General features: G+C 56.0%; 8 protein-coding genes across 8 annotated transcripts; 4 read left to right on the top strand and 4 right to left on the bottom strand.

Moving 5' to 3' along the window:
• Positions 1 to 11: 11 nt before the first annotated feature.
• CDEST_12841 (Putative F-box only protein 31/39) lies at positions 12 to 3,967 on the bottom strand. The gene is made up of 3 exons (XM_062928997.1): positions 3,401 to 3,967; positions 2,001 to 3,338; positions 12 to 1,942 (listed from the first exon to the last, which is right to left on the bottom strand). Exons 1-3 carry the CDS (start codon positions 3,666 to 3,668, stop codon positions 1,821 to 1,823), a joined length of 1,728 nt encoding a protein of 575 aa, XP_062785048.1. The 5' UTR covers positions 3,669 to 3,967; the 3' UTR covers positions 12 to 1,820.
• CDEST_12842 (uncharacterized protein) lies at positions 369 to 1,620 on the top strand (the record flags this gene model as incomplete). The annotated part of the gene is made up of 2 exons (XM_062928998.1): positions 369 to 1,135; positions 1,338 to 1,620. The coding sequence occupies 2 exons, from the start codon at positions 369 to 371 to the stop codon at positions 1,618 to 1,620; spliced, it is 1,050 nt and encodes a 349-aa protein (XP_062785049.1).
• Positions 3,968 to 6,032: 2,065 nt separating the features above from the next.
• CDEST_12840 (Putative rmlC-like cupin domain superfamily, rmlC-like jelly roll protein) lies at positions 6,033 to 6,827 on the top strand (the record flags this gene model as incomplete). Its single annotated transcript, XM_062928996.1, has 3 exons — positions 6,033 to 6,201; positions 6,448 to 6,501; positions 6,595 to 6,827. The coding sequence occupies 3 exons, from the start codon at positions 6,033 to 6,035 to the stop codon at positions 6,825 to 6,827; spliced, it is 456 nt and encodes a 151-aa protein (XP_062785047.1).
• Positions 6,828 to 7,034: 207 nt separating this feature from the next.
• Positions 7,035 to 8,651, bottom strand: CDEST_12839 (Putative alpha/Beta hydrolase; the record flags this gene model as incomplete). The annotated part of the gene is made up of 1 exon (XM_062928995.1): positions 7,035 to 8,651. The coding sequence occupies one exon, from the start codon at positions 8,649 to 8,651 to the stop codon at positions 7,035 to 7,037; it is 1,617 nt and encodes a 538-aa protein (XP_062785046.1).
• Positions 8,652 to 9,662: 1,011 nt separating this feature from the next.
• On the bottom strand, positions 9,663 to 10,619 carry CDEST_12838 (Putative alpha/Beta hydrolase; the record flags this gene model as incomplete). Its single annotated transcript, XM_062928994.1, has 2 exons — positions 9,663 to 10,323; positions 10,378 to 10,619. The coding sequence occupies 2 exons, from the start codon at positions 10,617 to 10,619 to the stop codon at positions 9,663 to 9,665; spliced, it is 903 nt and encodes a 300-aa protein (XP_062785045.1).
• A 1,246-nt stretch (positions 10,620 to 11,865) lies between these two features.
• CDEST_12837 (Putative UbiA prenyltransferase family) lies at positions 11,866 to 13,881 on the top strand. The gene has a single exon (XM_062928993.1). The coding sequence runs from the start codon at positions 12,148 to 12,150 to the stop codon at positions 13,675 to 13,677; it is 1,530 nt and encodes a 509-aa protein (XP_062785044.1). The 5' UTR covers positions 11,866 to 12,147; the 3' UTR covers positions 13,678 to 13,881.
• On the bottom strand, positions 13,861 to 16,796 carry CDEST_12836 (Putative SANT/Myb domain, Homeobox-like domain superfamily protein). The gene is made up of 2 exons (XM_062928992.1): positions 14,902 to 16,796; positions 13,861 to 14,830 (listed from the first exon to the last, which is right to left on the bottom strand). Exons 1-2 carry the CDS (start codon positions 15,826 to 15,828, stop codon positions 14,357 to 14,359), a joined length of 1,401 nt encoding a protein of 466 aa, XP_062785043.1. The 5' UTR covers positions 15,829 to 16,796; the 3' UTR covers positions 13,861 to 14,356.
• Positions 16,797 to 18,612: 1,816 nt separating this feature from the next.
• On the top strand, positions 18,613 to 20,526 carry CDEST_12835 (Putative ER-bound oxygenase mpaB/mpaB'/Rubber oxygenase, catalytic domain-containing protein; the record flags this gene model as incomplete). Its single annotated transcript, XM_062928991.1, has 5 exons — positions 18,613 to 19,262; positions 19,325 to 19,401; positions 19,500 to 19,529; positions 19,587 to 20,063; positions 20,133 to 20,526. The coding sequence occupies exons 1-5, from the start codon at positions 18,939 to 18,941 to the stop codon at positions 20,524 to 20,526; spliced, it is 1,302 nt and encodes a 433-aa protein (XP_062785042.1). The 5' UTR covers positions 18,613 to 18,938.
• Between the last annotated feature and the right edge of the window lie 121 nt (positions 20,527 to 20,647).

The raw sequence follows: 20,647 nt of genomic DNA, 5'->3' as shown, positions 1-20,647 counted from the left end.
TTTTCCTCCTTCCTCGGTCTGCCCTTTGTTCCAGACCCTCGGTAGGTAAGACACCAACTGAGAACCAAAAACAACATTTGCAAGCATCTCACATGCTTGCCCGATTCAAAGCGGTTAGCTGGGGTCGAAGAGTGCACTAAAGCAAGGTGCATGTCTTAGTCTCTCATGTCAACGTCATTGCTGTGCCCACTCGCATTTTCTGCCTTGTAGAAGATACGGTCAACTTGCATAGTCGGCCAAAAACCTCACTCAATAAGCCTCTCTACCTATCTTTCTCGGATAGCCAGATATTCCCCAGAACCAAAAACCGACTTTCCAGACCAGATCAGCCAACGTCCATCAAAAGACAGAAGTCAACCTCAAGCACAATGGCCGAAAAGTACATCCTTCGGGTGACCGCTGGCCCCAGCTACGACGTCGACTCCCAAGTCGAGGTCCCTGTCAACCAGGCACAGCCCACGAAGATTAACAGCGCCCTGGCCGACGTCGAGCTCAATGTCCGCATACAGAACTACGCCGGCCTGCCGCGCAACTCGCCCACCACATCCCCTTACTTCTCCACGGAACCCCACGCCACCAACAACGACCAGTACAGTATCTCATTCCGCTTCACCCCGAAGAAGCCCGCAGATAGCGTCTCTCCTTCCCCCTCGACGGGAGAGGGCATATCAGCCGAGGATCTGCAATTCGGCAACGACTTTGATCACCCCATCCGCGACCGTCTTCCCCCGGGGTTCAACACGGCGCTGAATATCGTCAAGTGGTGGATCGACCCGGGCCTGGATGGCGATGCCTACGCGGACGTTCCTCATCTTTACGGCCCCGCGCTGAGCTCCTTCAACACCATCCACGTGGGAGCTGGCATCCAAGATGCAGAGAAGGGTGGCCTGTGGTTTGAGGAGGGCGGCGACGAGGCCGGCCTTGAGGCGCGGGAGAAGATTGGCGCGCCGGCCACGGCCAAGGAGCGCATGAAGTGGGCCCTGCGTAAGGACAGCAAGGAAAACTGGCTGTTTGAGTACGGCAGGACGTACGGCATGGACTTCTTCAACCCCTATCTCGACTTTGCCAACTTGGCGCTTCGCCTACCGGGATTTCAGCTGGCCATCATGAAGTACTGGGATGGACAAGGTCTTCGGTGAGTTTCTGCTCCTCTGTCCATTTGAGTGCTTGTACTACTTTTCTGCGACTTGACTGTCTCCATTGTCCACAAACGCTTTCTGGTCGACGTCCGGGGCCTTTTGCTATTTCACAGTGAGGCCAAACGTACAGCGACACGTCTACACCAAGAAAGAGTTCCGCTTAAATGTTTTTCCTTCCGTCATTCTTACTCGTAGCAGGGAAGAAGGGCCTAAGCGCTCACACCAACTTAGATACGTTCTCCGGAACAAAAACACCGGTGACGTCTACCTTGTCGTTTTATTTACCCTTTACCTCAAGGACGACGTCAACGAGGACGGCACCCTCAAGGCCGACGCGGACAGCTCCAAATCAGGTCATCCGCTGCCGCCCAGCAAGGACGAGCACGAGTCCCACGACGAAGAGAAGGCCCTTGAGGAGGCTAGGAGGAAGATGGGGCCGGCCTCCCACGAGACGGAGACGAATGCCGATGATGTGGACTGAAGCAGTGGAGATTATTTCCTTTAGGGGATGATGATCGGGAAACAAAGGCGTCGTGCACTTTGCAAGCCAAGCCCGAGTTTGTAAAGCTTGACGAAATCAAGATTCCATCCAGCCTTATTAGACAGGGCTTTTCAGTCCACAAATTCACTCAACATTCCTAATAACACAGGGTCCCCAGATCACTTGTTGGGAGAGTGAACCTAAGGTGACATGAACTGTTCGAGGTTCACTCGCTCGAAGAAACTGATGTGTCCGAATCCAACCCAGTACTGGGCAAGTCGGTCGTGAGAGATGAGCATAAGCTGTGACTCAATATACTTATCTAAATGCCGCAGATTAGCATGGCGGAAGAGACTCTTTGCGAGTTAGGGGTCACATACCATCAAGAAAACCGGTCCCAGCTACGTGCCCTTTGCTCTTCACGACGCGCGTGCCCTGGAACGGTGGCTCCCGAGCAAGTCCGACGAAGCCGGCCTCACCCAAATCGTCTGCCACAAATGTATACTCTCCTCTTGGAACATTTGGATCGCCAGTAAGTTTGATCGCCTCAAGGCGGCCTCGATGTACTCTCGCATCGGTACGTCGCCTGGCCCACTCGTCTTCGGACTCGTCAACGCCACGTACCAAGCCGAGCTCGTTGTCGGAAACTTCTTCATCATCTGGCTGATTTATCAGAAGGAACTCGCAGCCATGTCCACTGTAATCGCCAACCCAGATGCCGCGCCATGGCTTGAGGGGGGTCGGCGTGTACACGATAGGATCGAGTGTTGAATAAGTGACCACTTCTTCGCCGATATGCACGCCAGGAACACCTCGTCCTCCTCCCACCATACCCATGTTCGCCTGGATCGCCTGGATCAGACCAATGGGTCCCGCCCCGAGGAACAGTCCCGGGGTTGGTCCCCCAGCCATTTCCATCCACTGTCGAATGCGAAATGCCTGGTCCGAGGCCTCGACTCGCCGGGTCGGCAGGTCGCCAGGGGCAAGGTCATCACCGTCCAAGCCCGAAGCGACGCCGGCGACGCGGTGACGGGCAGGTATGGCCGGTGGAGGCCAGACGTTACCATATGGAAACGGCGCCTCCATTTTGGAGGTGGCAGTCGCAGGGTCTAGTGGACGGGCCATTAAAAAGTTGCTAAACATGGCGTCGGAACGGTCATCGATAGCCATGGGTATCTCGGGGAGGAAGCGATTGCCGAGTATCCCGGTCGAATCATCGTCTTCCTCTGGAACGCGCGCGTGGAATTGGAGCACCGGCTTGTCCAGATGCAACTTGACTCGGGGCTCAAAAGCATGGATTATCACACTGTTGTCGGCAGGCCAGTGTTGGTATGTGGTGCGGCTGCTGACAGCCAACAATTGGTATCCTTCGATGCAACCTCTTCGCTGGTCATACCGCACAACGATCATTTTGCCCATGAGGTCGCGGTCGCAGAACCAGATCTTGTACTTTGGTAGGAACCATCTCGGGTCGTGTGCAGCGTATAGTTCGCGGTAGGTACGGCATGGGTAGGGAGTTTCGAGCTTCGTGCCAGGAATGTTTGCTTGCACCCTCTGGTACCAATGTACGTCAGACGTGGCATGTGCATGAAGGATTCGGCACGTCTCGGAGACAATGGCCAGGTCGCATGGAGGCAGGTAGGAAAGGACGGCGTCGATTAGCTCGGAGGGCAGCGAGAGTAGGCGGCAACCGTTGTCCGCGGGCAGAGAGGGTGCTTCTAGCAGGTCCGAGAGGGGGTCAGAGAGGCTCCAAATGACGAGGCTTTGGTGAGTGACATACCGGTCGATGAAGCGATACTAAATTCGGCAGGAAGGGGATAATAATCGTCATGGGAGGATCCGATGATCTTGCGGCGATCGGTGGCGTCGCTGCGCAGACCCTCTTCGGAGACATAGGGTAGTATGTAGAGGTTCTCCTCGATCTCGGGGTCGATGCCACCATAATTGCTACCTGTCGTGGACCCCGTTTCGCTAGTCGGCGCATTGGACCCGGCGACCGAGGTGGACGGAGATGGGGGAGTTGGATCCATCTTACCCGGCGTGCCCATGCCCAGTAGAAGATGGCGGGTTTGTGATGCTGGGGGGCAATGAATGGGTTGTTGAGGCTCGATGGAAGGGCTGTTCGGGTATGGAGAGGAAGGAGTTGTGTATGGTTGAAACGTGTAATGGAGGACGTATGCTGGCCCGGGTTGAGTACGAGGTGTCGGTTGTTGGTCAGACTAGTGGTTGCGACTGACTTGTGTGAAATTGGCGTCTTAAGTCGAGATGGAGCGAGTCACCGAGGTTGAGGTCGGCCAAGAAGGGCAATGCGATGTGCAGGGGAAAGGTTGTCTGTGGCGTGTCAGTGATGTTGGGGTCATGACTCTAGTGTAGATGCCGGTCCCCACGTCCCCGGCCTGTATGGTTCCTGCACAATGACAGTGACAGTCGGTTGCGGTCGCGGACGTACCAGAAACTCCTACCTCCCTGCAAGCCCCGGTAACAGCACAGAAGCTAGGCCAGGATGAGAGAAAGCAGCGATGACACTGACTGGCAACAGCAGCGGCAGCCGAGGCGTCCGTCCAGGGGAGGGGGAGGGGCTGGCAATGATGGTGACGGCGATGGTCCACGGGCTAGACTATGAACCACCAACCAGAGACAATCGCATGCCTCGGGACGCATCTAGATTCTCGTCTTGTGCAGCGTCTGGGTGTAGGTGGTGGTGGTGTCGGCAAACGCGACGTTGCGGCAGGGCTGCTCAGGGACCTTGAGTCGGTGGTGTAAGTTGGCGGAATTAGGACCGAAACCTGAATCAAGCCGGGCAACAGCATGCCGTCGTCGGTTAGGGCACTGCGGATGCCCAAGAATAGAATAGATGCAGATATTAGCCTGCTGTGCTTTCCATGCCGACGGTGCAGGCTCACGGCAAGGCGTGCAGCATCTCTCACCAACCCCCCATGCAGACAGATACACAGAGAACCGGTCGCGTCGTGAGTCTTGACGCAGACAATAGGTACTTGGATGGAGACGAGTCGCGAACCAGGGTCAGGTACCGAGAACCGGAGCCGGACTGCAGACTGCGGGGGAGTTTGCTCACTATGCACTGAAAAGAAATGGGCTACCTTTAGGCAGGTAGTTGGGGTCGCTTATCGGATAGACTTGGACTTTGACGCGCTGCCGCCAAGTTTGTCGCAATAACGCCATCGCATGCTGGTGTGCTCTGGGCAAAGATAGGCGATAAGAGCAGATGGACAAGCAGACGCAATGCATACCCCAGACCCAGTCCAGGTCTCGCTCAGCGCTTGGGCGTACCTCTCTCTCACTCAGCCGCTGCCAGCCAATCCATCGTAATGGCCAAGAACACTGTGCCTGTTCTCTCACTTCACACCACAGCTCAAAAGGCCCCAGCCTAACCTTATTGGAACCCATACGGCTTCAAAAAGTCCCAGCCAAGGCACGTTGGAGGAGAACAGAACCTTTGCGGCGAGCTGGCGAGATGCTTCCCTCGATCGTGTGTGGTTGGGTTCTGTTTTGGTGTCGGTGTAATTCCGCCCATGGAGGATGGATGTAGGCGGATTGGGTGTTGGACATGTGAATACCTAGGTATCCAGCCGTGCATAATAGAGCTGCCGTGCAAGGCGATACCGACATAGCCATCATATCCCACAATACCGCTTAGCGAGTTCGCCTACCCGATTAGGTAGGCACTTTATTTCCCCTAGTTAGTCTCTCTCCTCCTTCCTCTTCCACTAATCCCCTCTTACTGCAACATTGAACAACGAGCGAGCACCTCCATCCGATCCATCTTGGCCCCTCGTCTCGCCCCAAGTATCCAAGGAATGAGACCACGTCCTGTCTAGGTACTAGAGCAAGGTCGTCGAAACCTCGCATCTGTTGTTCCCCTGATTCAACCCATGCTGCGGTTTACCTGCGCACCGCATCGCAACGGACTGCATCACTACCAAGAGGCCGTCCGCCACCTTTGACTTCGAAACCTCACATCCGTTATTCTTGAAGTTGAAAAGGAGCTTCGGTTTGGCCACAGACGTCCACACTGATATCGCCCAGTACACAGGTGTACTATAGTATATCCTTCCTTCTCCCTGGTAACGCCCAAACCACTGCCGGAGCTTCCTTCGGTTCCCACTTGACTCTCGATCCGCCGCCCGACGTCTCCTTCCTACTTGGGTCATAGCTTCCGCCCGCCAGTGGAAGACTATCATCTTCACCACCAACACAACGCAGCACAGAACAGCAAACAACCCAGCTCGTACTCGTCGCTCCCGAGCACGCAAGAACACGCTCTCCAAGACTTGAGTCATCGTGGCCAACCCAACCGAGACCGGCCAAAACAGACCGCGGCACACCCGACCAGTCTACCTACCACACGGCCGCCGGAGTATTGGATACCCGACTGGGGTCTGCAGGACACCATGGCTTCTCTTATCCCTCTCATCAACGACTTGCTACCCATGATCGTTCCCTCCTCGGTGTCCATCACCAAAGCGAACACCCTCCGCGCTCCCGATGCAACTCTGCCACCCGGTTCTGCCAACGAAGCCGATGCCGTTGTCAGCAAAAGTGATAGGCTCTGCGCATCGGGTAAGTCGAAGCCGCCCGCCACAATGATGTCTCTTTGACCTCGTGGCTTTTTCTCAAGCCATGCATCACTTCTTCTTCTGCCAACGTCAGATAGCTAGCCATCTACTCAGCCTAGCCGCTGGCTTGCCAACTGCAGCGCTACAGCCGCCGTAAAATAGTGTCCGTAGGGCCTCTATATCGGCTGGTGTTCATGTCGCTGCTGGAGACACCCCCCCTCGGCATGCTCGTCGTGGCTGACTGAATCAGTCCTCACTCTCAGCGCACATGCGACATCGGATATCCGTCATCATGGCGAGCAAGGTCAGGACAGACCCCCTCCCCGGCTACCCCATCTCTCACGCTTTCAACCTCTCACGGCGCCGCAACCGCGATGGGTCTCTAATATGTGCCAAGATACCATTGTTTACATGGCTTCCGGGACCGGCCTCCTGCTTGTCAGCCCCGGTGCGGGACAAGACGTCAAGCGGCATAACATGGCAGCGGGCGACTTTGCTTTCATCCCTTCTTGGACGGAGCACCAGATGCTCAACAAATCGGACCAAGATACCGTGTGGGTAATTACTCGCAGTGGTCCCCAGCCGGTCAGGGTGGGCTTGACGGATTGGGGAGGTAACCAGGCAAAGTAACCACAACGCCATCGCTCGTTTGTGGAGATGGAAGACAAGTAGACGTGGTGGTAATCGACCGGTCGATCCACGGATGCACAAAGCGCTGGTGGGAAGAGGGAAGAAGGCAAGACAGGAATATCGCCTTGCTTCATGGCATTTTCAGCTCGTGCGGTGGGTGATGATAACAGCGATGGGTGCAACAATAACCGTATTATGCCTGCCAGCCTATCTTACTTCAGACTCGCCCTTTGTGGCGGCCACGATCCGTGCCCTGGCCCGCGGGGCATCGAAGACCTGCGCATGGTCTTTGTTCGGAAACCAGAGGATGTTGATACCCGACCCGGCAGAACGGTGATGCTTGCACTCTTCCCCCCTACCTGGCACGAGTCCCGCCTTGGGGCTGGCAACGTTACTCTGGCCATGTTCGCCCTGCAACCATGCGGGGTGATCCGCCCGCTCTCCCTCGGCCAAATACCTGGCAACCGCATGGCTGTCAACTATCAAGTCGAGCTCTGATAAGCATACAGTAACCTGCCTCGCTTGCTTCCGGCCTTGCCCAGCATGCCCCGATTTTGCAGTTCGACCGACCAGTTCGTCGGCCCAGATGGCGTTCTCCCTCCAGAAGAAGTACCTGCCGAGGCAATGGGCAACACCGGGGTCGGTGCTGGCGAAATACCACAGCTGCCATTCGTTGGCGGTCGTTGGCCGACGGCGGGTGAAGTTATAAGCAACGTCGGGCAGATGGAGAAGTATGCTCACGGGGTCAATGAGTACCACCCGTGGGATCCTCACTTGCAGCTCTGGGCATCGCATGGCGTGGGTAGATAGGATGGACCCGTACGAGTGAGATACGAGGGCGAACTCGTCCCACATGTGACGGTCCAGGACCTTCTTAAACTGCTCAAGGAAGGCCTCCTTGCCGAGGGGCGGCTCCGTAAGCCGGAAGCAGACGGGCAGAATCTCGAGGGCAATGACGCCAGTCTGATCTTTTCCCTTTCCACCGCCGATCTCGGCAAGGAAGCTTATGTACGGCCACAGGCCGATGCCGATACCGTGGATGAAAACGACAGGCAACCCTTCTGAACGATGAGGACGGTGCCAGTAACTCAAGTTACCGGCCTCGGTACGGCGACTCGCAAACATCTGCTGTAGCCGTGGCGGGAAGATGACTTTCTGTCGTGGCTGCGCGTAGTATTCGAAGCCGTTGAGGAGGAGGAGGACGTGGGTGGCGTGATCCAGAAGGGCCATGGTTGCGTACCACCAGACGGTTCGGAACGCCGGCTCGACGGAGTCGATGGTCAGCCGCAAGCACTTGGCTCGGCCCCGCCCGGGCTCAAGGGTTCTTCCAAGGCCCTTTTCGATGTAGGCAACATATTCGTCCACCTCCGTGTCGTAGTCCTCGCTAGACCTGTACTTGTCGTCACTCCCCTCTTCAACGTCGAAAAAGGCCCAAAGCAGGAATTCGCGGAGATTGTCGTGGCGGATCTCGGATGGTTCGGCGCCCAAAAACCACATGCGAAGATAGTTTTCGTAGTTTGGGACTGTGCCCATGCACCGTTCAAACAAGGCTCGGCGCTCCGTAGGTGACGACGGGGGCGGGTGTGCGGCGGGCTCCTTGAGGCGCCGAGTGTAGGGCACCCAAATGAACATGATGTACAGCAACTCGATGGCCATCATGCCGATGATGACCTGGGCGGTTGTTATCCATCGCGCCGGGTTTTGGCTGTAGTTCGCACCGAGGTAACAAGCTATGAGGATCGATATGTAGGGGACAATTGGGTATTGCATGAGCACGACCCAGGTGCGAATGAACGCCAACTCGTGAAGCGTGCGGTTCAACATTTGGAGACGATGCTGGGTGGCACTTTGACTGGTGTCTATCGAAGAAGGCAAGGGATGGCATATATGAAGGAGCGTATGAGGCGCGGGAGTTGGGCCAACGAGTGACGATTTAGACAAGCCGCAACTTTATAAGGTCCATGATATGATGTAAGGATGACAAGAGACGATAGCAAGGCCCCCGTTTCTTTTCTTCTCCTTGAACAATTCTTATCGGCGCAGAATATGGATGCGTGTGTGAGTTGTTGTTCGTGGCTGGTGCCGGTGGATTCCAGGTGATGTGTTTTTGTTGAGATGACCGAATCTTGGGGAGACAGCAAACGGACAGCGGGAGCAGGGCTAAGGCAGGGAGGGAGCCGGTTGGATTGGATGACGAAACGGATCATGCCTTTCGCCACGGACCCTCTTCTATTCTTCTTGACGGTGCATCTGGTTCGGGACACCATCGGGGACAGAGTAGTGGGCACATGATGGCGGGCTTGTGATTGAGACAACAAGGAAGGGCCAATGCACGTATATCGAAGATGTCTCAAAAAGGTTGGCGGGAAGAAAGGTAGCCCGGGGCCCAATGTATGCGCAGAGGCATTGCTTGCTACCGCTTGTGGTTCGGGGCCAGTTCCGGGCCCGATTCATTGGACGCACATCATTCAAACGTAATCAAGCGTACCTGAACAGACCTGGGCGCCAGTGAATGGTTGATTGGTCCAGGCCTCTATCCATCGCGCACCTATGGATTCAGCATTGTCGTTGAATCGGCCCATGTCCTCCCAACGCTTTACTTCAAGCATCTGATGTTGTCCCGGCGGGCCGGCGTACAGGCTTGCGCGGCTCGAGGTGCAACAAAGGGCATGCCGTACCTCGGCACATGGAATCAGGGTAACCCGATGGACGGGATGGCACGGCGAACCTCCTCTTCACATGCATTTGATGACCTCGTTTTCTCCATCGGTCATCCGCACGTATTATTCCCGACCGAATTCCAGCATCATTCTCCCGATGTTCCGTTCCCAACATTCACACTGCTCGTCGCCTTTGATTGCCCCATGATCCCCGTCCCGTCATGTCGCCTGTCAACAAAATTCTTGGGAAAGAGAAGGCGCCGTTCAAGAGGAAAAGTCTTGAACTTTGACGATAACGGTGCTGCGATCGACGGGCGACGGCTTCGTTCGCCGAGTTGACAGGAAAGCAACTCATGTACTGCGCCAACTCGGCGGTTTGCCCGCTTGGGAATTGACAATGGTTATGCCCGCCAACCAGCGAGAACCCTACGTTCTCCGGCACTTCTAAAGCCTGGTAGATGAGCCGTCCGCCCTTCATGTAACCCTTCGTCGACAAAGGGTTGAGCCAGTCGATGTCGTTCTCGGCGACGTAGAGTCCGCGGTGCCATGAGTCACACCAACAGGTGGTGGTACTTGTGGGATCCAGGACGACCTGGGTGGTCCACGCATTGGAGTTTGACGAGAACCAGACGTTCTCACTAACGACCTGACCAGACGTCTGGATCGCCTTGCCCTTGCTATTCTCGCTGTCTAAGATATGCCAGCACGCGGACCCGCCCGAGCCCGACTCCTGCGGGATCATTAGGGCGATCCTCTTTTCGAGGGTGCCCATGACGAAGGCGACCTTTCCGTTCCTCGAGCACCCGGTCACGCCAAGCCAGGCTGTCGATGCCCGTCTGCGCAGCATCGAGTTGCTTGAGGCCATGAATAATCCTGCTCACACCCTTAACCCGCCGGCACTGTGCTGCTGGCCAAAGAGGTTGCAGAAGATGATCGCAGAAGAGGCATTGGTCCCTGCTGCCCGGTCGTTCTGCACGACGAAAGCGTCGTTGCCAAACGTGATTTGCTCGACGGTGGCTGGGATGGGGATGCCGGCGCCGCCGATGCTGATGATGGCCGGGAATGGACCGGTGCCGGAGGGATTTCTGACGGCGGCGCTCATATCGATGCTCGCGCTGCCGACGGTGACCATCACGTTCAATGTACCGCCCGACAGAGAGGCCCCGACCTTGTCCAGGAGCCGAGGGAAGTCTCCGAGCTTACTATTCCACGGCTCTCAAGATCCCGGTTGCGCGGCATGCTCAGTCATTCTTGGTGGTGACTATGGAACCGTCGACAAAGGTAAAGGTGCTGGGGAGCGTGGCGTCGTTGATGGCTGGTGCAGTGGTCCTGGCCTTGCTGCAGTTGACCTACCGCGCGAAGATGGACTCGGCGGGCAGGCCCAGTGCCGCGCCGGTGAGCAGGAGGACTATCGCACGTAAGGTTATGTTGTTGCTGCGGGCTTCGACAAGTGAATCGGTGCCAAAGAGATGATGATGCTCCGAGACAAGACAATGAGACGAGCGTCGACTAGACTAAGTGGCGCGTCTGTTTTTATGCTTCTCTGTTATTTTTACTTTTTACTTTTTCATTTTCCCCCATTTCATACAAACTCACAGCTCGCCAGAGAAACGCGCTTCTTCGCGCGAGTACACGGTAACCCGTCGATACCAATTCGGCAGAAGCCTGTGATTTGAACACACAAGGATGGTTTCTACCGCAACCTCAAATCAGTCTCTTGTGCAAACCTACGGGTGTAAAGCGATACGTGGGCAATCACTCGAGCCGTTCAGGGTGGTATCGAGGCCAAGGCCAATTGCCGCAATCTTGCCCCGCCGGCTACCTCAGGATGGAATTCCCGTCATTTGAATTCAAAGCAGCTGGCGATCTGGCCCTTAGTGTACGTACGGGTGGGCTGTGCTCATAGCTTCTGGTGATCCGGCGCGGCCTCGAGCGGCTGAGCTGACAAGCACTGGGCCACAGGCAATGAATGATCTGTGCCGGCTGAATGGAGAGAGGGGGGCCGGCTGCTGCATGACGGCGCTGGAGAATGACTTATGGGCGGAGTGATGGCATCATCCTCGGAGGATTGGAGCTGAAGGGGCTTGGACTGGAGAACATGTGGCAACGGAAGAGTCCGAGTCCAAGGTTGCAGTCCCGTGTCCGGCAACGGGCTGCTTCACGGAGCGGTCACCAAAACGTACCGGGGCGGCTTGTGGTTGAGCAGCCGTCAACGGGAAGTTGACGGCCTCCGAAGTGACCAAACGGCATGGGGAGCGCCTCTCCCGGGTGGGGCCACTTTCTTGCCCCCAACAGCCCGTCTTTGATTGGCCCAATCAATTTCTGAGCAAGACAACCTGAACGGTCGCCTGGTTGATTCTCTCTTCTCCTACCTTCCTACGCCCTTCACCTTGCGGCTCTCTTACCACTCTCGCTGGAACCGACGCCCAATCTCGGTCCACGAGCCAATTCTCCCGACGAATACCCCCCTCTCTAGTTGCGGTTCTGGCCTGCCGTCTCCGAACCCCATCCTCCACCCTCCGAACGCGTGCCTTTCGCATGGCCCACCTGGAGTGAGAGGGAGAACGACAAGCGAACATCTGCCGCCGACGCAGACGCCGACGCCGACTTGAGTAATTTACACAGCCAGGCCGATATGAGTGCAGAGCAGCAAAAGAACAATGCGGCCAGCTCCCAATACACTCGTGCGCCCCTACCGACTCGATAATGTCTGTCGCCAATGCATCCGTCAAGCCTCCAGCGCTCCGCAGGGTGGAATTGTCCCGTTGCCGTTGATGCTGCGCCGTGCCGCCTCGACGACAGCAGCCAAGGCGGCGCCCGCTGTTCGTCTTAGCGCGAGCTACTTCCTTTCCAACAGCGTCCTTGACCGCACCAGTTCTCGACCCCGGCCACTGGGCAGCCGGAACTCCTCGGCTTCCGTTGCGCCCTCTTCCTCCTCTTCCCACGTGCGTTCCGAGCCGACGACCCCCATCGACGTGAACCACGAACTCCCACATCGTCGCCGACAGGCCGCAAGGCGCAAAGCCGCTGCCGTCACTGCCACCGAAGGCTCCGCCGCGTCCCCTTCCTCTTCTCCCGAAGTGCCTCTTCCTCAAGATGCCTCTTCCGCTCTTACGACCGTCGCCGCCCGGCAGCCCGCCCACTCCGCACGGCGCATCTTCTCGACTCTCCTCTCCCTTTCGAAGCCCCGACTCTCTGCCCTCGTGGTCCTGACGGCCATGGCACCCTATGCCTTGTACCCCGTGCCTGGCTTCCTCACGCCTGCCATTACTGAGTCGCCGTCACTCAGCCCGTTGACGCTGCTCTTCTTGACCACAGGCACCGCCCTGTGCTCTGCTTCGGCTAACTCCCTCAACATGCTCTACGAGCCCGCGACCGACGCCAAGATGTCCCGCACACGGAACCGCCCTTTGGTCAGGGGACTGCTTACCAAGCGGGCCGCCGTCCTCTTCGCCCTCACCACGGCCCTGACCGGCGTCGGCGCTTTGTACTTTGGCGTCAACCCTACTGTCGCCTTCCTTGGAGGCGCAAACATTGTCATATACGCCGGCATGTACACCCCCATGAAGGCCTTCAGCGCCGCCAACACGTGGCTGGGCGCCGTGGTCGGCGGCATCCCCCCCCTCATGGGCTGGGCCGCCGCCGCGGGTGAGACCGCTTCGGGGGATGGCTCCTGGCGCGAGCTACTCTTGGCCAGTGATGGCAGCTCCATCGGCGGCTGGCTCATGGCCGGATTGCTCTTTGCCTGGCAGTTCCCGCACTTCATGGCGCTTTCGTGGCCCATCAGGGAGGAGTACAAGGCGGCGGGGCTCCGCATGCTTGCCTGGACCAACCCCGCGCGCAACGCGCGCGTGGCTCTCCGGTACAGTATAGCTTTTGTCCCTCTGTGCGTGGCGCTCTGCGCTGCGGGCGTTACCGAGTGGAGCTTCGCCGTGACGAGCTTGCCGGTCAACGCTTGGTTGACGCGTGAAGCTGTGCGCTTCTGGAAATACGAGGGCCACAAGGGCTCGGCGAGGGGCTTGTTCTGGGCCAGCGTCTGGCACCTGCCCGTCGTCATGGTGCTTGCGCTGCTGCAGAAAAAGGGCATGTGGAGCCGTGTGTGGAACAGCATAGTAGGCGAAGACGAAGATGAGTGGGAAGATGAGCTAGATGAGATGCCTGTCGCTGTGCCTACGCCGCGAGATGGGTAGGATGGTTGGCGTCACTCTTTAGGGGCGTAGAACGCGGGATGTATGATAGTGTGCTCCTTTGTCCCATAAAAGGATCGGTCATCGGTCTAGATATTCGGGTTCAGGATACCGACTTTTTTGCTCTGTAACAAAACCCCCCTGTCATGGCTATAAGACGGCTGGGTGTCCGAATAAAGGGCTGCGCATTGTCTTTCAAGTATTGTAAAAGACGATTCATTTGCATTCTCCCAGCTCTTCTCCGTTTTTGTTCGATCTGGCCTGCGTCCTCTGGTATCTATAGATGCTAATATACACAAGTATCATAAACCCCCTCCCTAGGCGCTATTCCGATCATTCGTCATTAAATGGAAGCAAAGGTCCGCACCCTTGTGCTAATCTCGTCTCGAGAAAGGTAACAGAAAAGAAAGGAAGGAAACCAGGGCAAACGGCCAGAGCTCGAAAGAGGTGTGTCTGGTTTCCCTGCCACAGAGTCGGCAAGTCTCATGCCATCTTCTGACTGTGTTCAAACTCCTCGCAACGCCTGAAACGCCACCTCGAGCTGCCCGAGAGCCAGTGTCATACCCGACTGCCAAGGAAATGGAAAAGAAAAAGGGAAAGCATAGGAAAAAGACAGGACAAAAGAGAAAGACCGCATCGCAAGTCAACGCCGATTCAATGGCTCTTCCTCAATGCCCCACGGTCACAGCTGTTGCTGACCACCGCCGCCACCCGGCCGGTTGATGATGGCGTCAATTCCCATATCCACGCTGGGCAGTCTTTGGCCGTGAGGGTGGAGGTAGGGGCTGGGAGACTGTGACTGGCCGTGACCGTATCCGCCGTTGACCGAACCGTTCGAGGAGACGGAGCTGGTGTATCCGTGGTGGGCACCGGCGTGTCCATAACCGTACTGTCCGGTGTGAAGTGGTTGCAGATGCTGGAGGGAGGCGACGTAGCCCGCGGCCGAGGTGCTGCTGCCGCTGGCAGAGTGTCCGGAGGATACCGTCTCTGGACTACTGTAGGACGCGTCTAGCTCGTCAACTGGGGTAAGCCCGAGGCCGCTGATGCCGCTGTCTTCGTCATACCCTGATGGTAGTGGCTGCCCCGACTCGAGGCGCTCCCGTCTAGCCCCAGCACGAGATGCGCTTTGCAGATTCTTGAGACCATTCGACATGCACTGTAGTTGAGGGATAAGTCAGCAAACATATTTTGCAAAGTTATGTGCCATGGGGCGGGGCATCATCTCACCTTGGCCTCGACGACATTCCACTTCTCACCGGTGCGGGCTGCAAGGCCGGACCAGATTTCTTTTCTCATGCCCATGTACTCCTTGGCCAGACGTTCAAGCTTGCGATTGTCCCAGTCATCGGCCCCTTTGCGTTCCATCAGACGCTCATGACGCTTTCTGCAGGCGTTGGGGGTCTTGTTGGGAAAGTAGGACATTTGGATCTGGCCCCAGTTAAGGCCTTGGGCGCGGGCCGCGAGCAGCTGCTGGTCATCCTGGGGAGTCCATGCGCCCGAGGAGGCTCGGTGCTGCATCGGGGGCACGGAGACGGGGGGCGCAGACACCGGGGCGTAGCTTTCGTATGTTGGCTGCGGCTGCTGCTGCATGGGAGCAGAAGAAGAGGGCATGGTGTAGTAAGCCTGCTGCGGCATGGTCATGCGCTGGTTGTACATGGCAATGGGGTTTGCGGCAGGCGCAAGAGAAACAGGCATCGGATTGCCGTAGTGGTTGTGACTCGAACTGGATGACCGCGTGTGTTTGGGCATGGTAACTCTTGAAAAGGGTCGATTGAGAAGTAGACAACGAGAAAGGTTCTTTTGATGAGGATGGGGGAAACGCGAGCAGATTGCTAATTCAACTGCTGAAACGGATCGGTAGCGAGTGTCTCGTGTTGATCTTGTTAATTCTTGTCGTCGCCGTCGCCTGTTCCTCGCCTGGAGGGGTTTCAGGGAAAGATTGGAGTTGATGACAGGGCGATGAACGGGATGGGGCGAAAGAGGGCTAGGTGGTCTGAAGAAATCTATGAAAATCGGTTTAGGAAATGCGATGACTAGGACTGAAAAGGAAATAAGGAAAAGAGACGGAACGAGGAAAAAAGAAAAGAGTTGTGAGATGGCGAGAATTGTCTTGACAAGCGAATACAGAGTCAAGAAGATCGAGAAGCTGGACATTGGCCCTGGCTTTAAGCAATATCACGGCCGGTTGGGTGGACAAAGAGGCGCAGAAGCGCGGTTGCGATGAGACCAGGATCATGAGAATCTGAAACGAGACAGCTCGACTTAACAAGACCGAGAGACTTGCCAGAGCTGCCATGAAACCCGTCTCGTGTGTCCAAAAGAGCGGGAAGCGAGCTCTAGACCTACAGACATTGGCCGGACATCTCATCGGGGATGGGCGTCTGTCTGAAGTCGGGCGCGTAGAATTGGCCGGGTCTGGAGGGCGGCTACGATACCCTTGGCATGATCGGACGGGTCGCCGGGGTCCCGAAGAAGGACTCAAAGACTCAAACTGGAAGATGATGGGGTCAGAAAGAGGGTCTGCGTTGACATGGACGATGAACATGAGCAGGCGCCAGCCTTGCCGCGCTCGTAGTGCCCCATTTGCGACGCTGCACCGACGGCGATAGGGCTGAACCATGCTACAACATCCGTGGAGTCAGACGAGAAAGTCCTTGCTTGGACAGTGAAAACAAGCAGACGGCTCCAGTGCTGAACCGCCAGACCGTTGGAGCGGACTCGGGCCACTGCAACTGCAGAAGAGGAGCCAATGGGGCCGAAAGAGGGAAATGAGAAAGGATAGCCGCATCGCATTGGAGGCAAGCGACGACTGCGAGCGCGTGCTAGAGAGGCTAACCGAACTAAGTTAAGAATCAAAGCCCTTTGGCCTGCCGTGCGATATGATTGTGGATGTTGAGTAGACCACTTGTCTAGGAACCGGTGGGGTGGTCTCCATCCCGATCGACGAAGCGGTAGACGCGCAGCAAAGCGAAGCAGGAGCTAATTTCGGCCGGGTACCTGACGTGGCGGCGGGAAATTGCAGAAACTCTCGCACGGCGAGCGTATAGATGGGCGGATGGCCGGCAGAATCGACTTGGTGTCGCTGGAAACAGGGACGACTTTGTCAGTGGAATAAAATGGCCAGATGGAGATTGAAGGTTGGTTTAGACGCGCGCCTGGAGGGCTCAGTGGGGGCCGTTCATGAACCAGTGGATCTCGGAGATTGGTGGCCAGGCTTCTGAGTGGCTGGGGCTGTAAATAGACGAGCGCTAACCTCTTTTTACACACTTATCCACAGCGGGCCGGTGTTTCTCCACAATGTTTAGGTATGTACCTATCCGTCCCGAGCTAAGGTACCGAGGTAGGTAGACAGACAGACATACGCACCACCATCGGCCTGACTTCCGCAGCGTCACCTTTTACGTAGCACCTTTTCCAGCATAGCCTTCGAAGTCTCTGCGGCTGTTTCAAATTAGACATCGGCTGGCCCTCATTCTTGCTCCTACCGAATGTCTCCATTCGTACAACCCCACCCATGCTTCTGTCATGTCCAGAACCAACGCGCAGCGGAGGGGATCCAAGGCCTGAATGTATCTCAGCCATCCCAAACAACAGCCCGGCTTTCAGAAAAAGTACTTCTCGAGCAAATTCCGCAGTCGATCGCCTGTTTCCAAGAGGCCCCCCTCGAAGACGGGCGGCAACAGATGCAGATACCGCGCGTGAAATCTGAGCAGAATACCCAACAACGATCTCCGCTGCTTGCCCGCAGCGTAGGGAAGGCTATGAATACCGTGTGCCCTCAGAAATTTCAATAGCCTGGACAGTCACTGCCAAGCATGGGTTATACAATGATTCCTGCCTCACCGAGTTGTTCGAAATCAGGGGGGTTGGCTGCAGGAGACGGTACAGTGGTCAATGAAACACATACAAACAGCGGGAAGGGGGCGAGATGACTGCTTGTATGCCAACCAAGCTTCAACAGGTCGTAGGAAGTCCCCCCCCCCCCAAACCCCATGGTAAACCGGACTTCCTGGTGTTGCTCATGCACAATGCGATCAAACCGGCCCTGGAAGGCGGGACGCTAGCTACGAGTGTTTCGCCATGACTACCACCTAAACGCGTCACAGCGCCCATTAGGTTCTGAGACACCTGGTTCCCACTGCCAACCAGTGGAGGAAAATTTCTGTATTCAGCTTTGATTTCTTGCTAATGAGGCAAGATGACACCCAATGATGCAGTGGACTCACAACCTTAAGTGCTGAGGATGGCTCGGAACATGGGTAATTATCTTAGGGCCTTGTTCCACCCACGTTTTCCTTCTTAGGTACACTGAATTCTATCTTTGAAACCTCGATTTCAACACCGCTGAGGAGTGTAGAAGAGAGCAGGTGATAAGTTAGAAGTGCAGTGAGTCTCAATATCTTCGCCGGATAGTATAGTCCAAGTGGGAAAACGGAAAAGGACATTGGGGCAACAAGATGGTTCATTGCAACAAGGAAATCGCCTGATACATAGGCATCCCCCTCAAGCATCCACAGACCTAAGAAGACCTGCGCACATAACCTGCAATAAGGAAGCTACCTGCGCAATGAACTTTTCCAGAAACCTTCCTAGCCAGCTTGGTCTACCCACGACCTTTGGTCTATAATGTATGCTAAATCCAGAGAGGGAGTTCCTTGATCTGCCACTATCAACTTTAACCTATCTCACTCATCCCAGCAGTCCCTTTGTTCTCCTTTTCATTATTTTTCATAAGATTCACCAACAACGCCACTTTCCTTTTGCGCGCCCTATTGGTTACTTATCAAATCTGCAAAGACATGTGACGTGGGATAAGGTAAGCAAAGCTTACCTTTTGCTTGTGGCTGAAGCAATTCACCTGCTTTAGTCACAAATGACTACCCCTCACCCCTCTTTCCTCCTTACATCTGTCTATCTACCTACATCACTCCCTTGGAGATTTTCTTTGCCCTCCCTATGAAATCCAGACATTCCAGGCTTGACTAGCCAATCAGATTTGACCAGGCCGTTCACTTCTTGGCACCTACCCCAATTGTTGACGCAGATACGACATTGCCGTTCCTGCAGTCTAGACAGCAAAGTCTCCTGGCTAAGAGCGGATTGGATTGCCGACAATGAAACAAAACAGAGACTGGGACCAAATACGACTTCCTTAAGCCTTGTCTATCAATTTCACCTTTGGACTGCAGTTGCAGCAGCATCAAACCGCAAACCTGCAATACTACTGGGTTGAAACTTCAAGAACAGTATTGGCTGTACTCGTTATGGACACTGAGATGCCTAACCTCACTCACCTGGGTTCACCGATTACCCAGATGGCCCCCTCACACCTCTTTGGCTACGCCGCCCTCGTTTCCAAGTCCTGGGCAAGCACCACAATAGCTGTGGCGCTTGTTGCAGGATGGGTGGCCTTGTGTGCTTCGCTCCGCTTTAGACGCATCGCCAACTTCCAGAAGAAGATAGGCTTCACCGATCGCGGCTCCCTGGCGAGCATGACCAACAGCCAGGCTCATCTCATCATCAAGAACCTGATTGAATTCGAATTCCCCAAGATGTACATACTGTCTCTCCAGTTCGCAATCTTCAAGGTACGCCCACTTGCCCCCGAATTCTCAGACAAGAAACATGGTGACTAACTTTTGGACCCTAGACCTACGGTTTTGAGTCTGTGTCCAGGCTCATTGTCGCTACCAAGAACTTGGCCGATCCTGCCAACGCCCAAAAAAGGTAAGATCTTTGGGGTACAGACACATGGTCCCCAATCGGCCTTCTTCTTTCCGTTGCAGTCCTAGCAGACGCATGAGAATCTGACTTGTTTCGATCAGATACGAGGACACCACTGTTCTCTTTGGCGAGTAAGTCGATCTCCTTTTGCAGTCGGTGCCTACAGCCCAAACTAACTCGGCCCCTAGATTCTCCCTAAATCCTCCCACCTCAGAGCGTGCCCTCAAGGCTATCTCCCGCATGAACTACCTACACAGCCGCTATGTAGCTGCCGGCCAGATTTCCAACGCCGACTTTCTCTATACCCTGGCTGTCTGTGTTACCGAGCCCATCCGCTTCATGCGCCTCTACGAGTGGAGGGCCCTCACTGACATGGAGATCTGCGCCATTGGTACGCACTGGAAAGCCATCGGCGACGCCATGGATATCCAATACAAAGGCTTCCTTCGCCGGCAGTCCTGGGCCGACGGTATCGAGTTCGTCGAGGACATAACCGCCTGGGCCGCCGAATACGAGATCGCCGAAATGAAACCCGCCAGGGTCAACCTTCAGGCAAGCTCCCAGCTAACTGAGATGCTCCTCTTCCATGTCCCCGACTTCGCCAAGTCGTTTGCTCGGGAGGTGTTGTATGTTCTCATGGGAGACCGCGTTCGTGCTGCTTTCTGGTAAGCTTGAGAAGCCATCGCCTTGTGTACCTATCTCAGCCAAGCCACTAACTCAAGAACAAATCACAGCTTCCCCGAACCCGGCATCGTCGCATGCCTCACCGCCTACGCAGCCCTCGTCGTTCGCCGCTTCATCGTCCGCCACCTGATGCTGCCGCGCTTCATCCCCGTCATTTTCTTCTCGGAACCGAACCCTGACACAGGTCGCATTCTGCACCATGACTACCTCGTCCACCCGTATTACAACCCAGCCACTTTCTGGAACCGCTGGGGGCCCATCGGTCTCGCGACCCGGCTTCTGGGAGGAACGGTGCCCGGCCCGGAGAAGATGATGCCGCAGGGCTTCTTGTTCGAGGATATTGGCCCCAAGGATAAGATGGGCAAGGGCTCCGCTGAGCTGGCCGAGGGCGTCGAGCTGCTCCAGGGTCTTCGACGTGGCGCCTGCCCTTTTTCTGCTCCTTGAATCATCCAAGACCCCGTAGTCGGATAAATTGGTTTCGTTTCCATGGTTTCCCTCAAGCGGGAGAGACTACACGGATCGCGAAAGGGATGGAGACGGATGGCCTGTGACCATGGACATACAG

The sequence above is a fragment of the Colletotrichum destructivum genome, chromosome 8 (genome assembly GCF_034447905.1).
Source record: "Colletotrichum destructivum chromosome 8, complete sequence".
NCBI lineage: Eukaryota > Fungi > Ascomycota > Sordariomycetes > Glomerellales > Glomerellaceae > Colletotrichum > Colletotrichum destructivum.
Note: the sequence above shows the minus strand (reverse complement) of the source record. Positions and strands in the feature narration are given on the sequence as shown.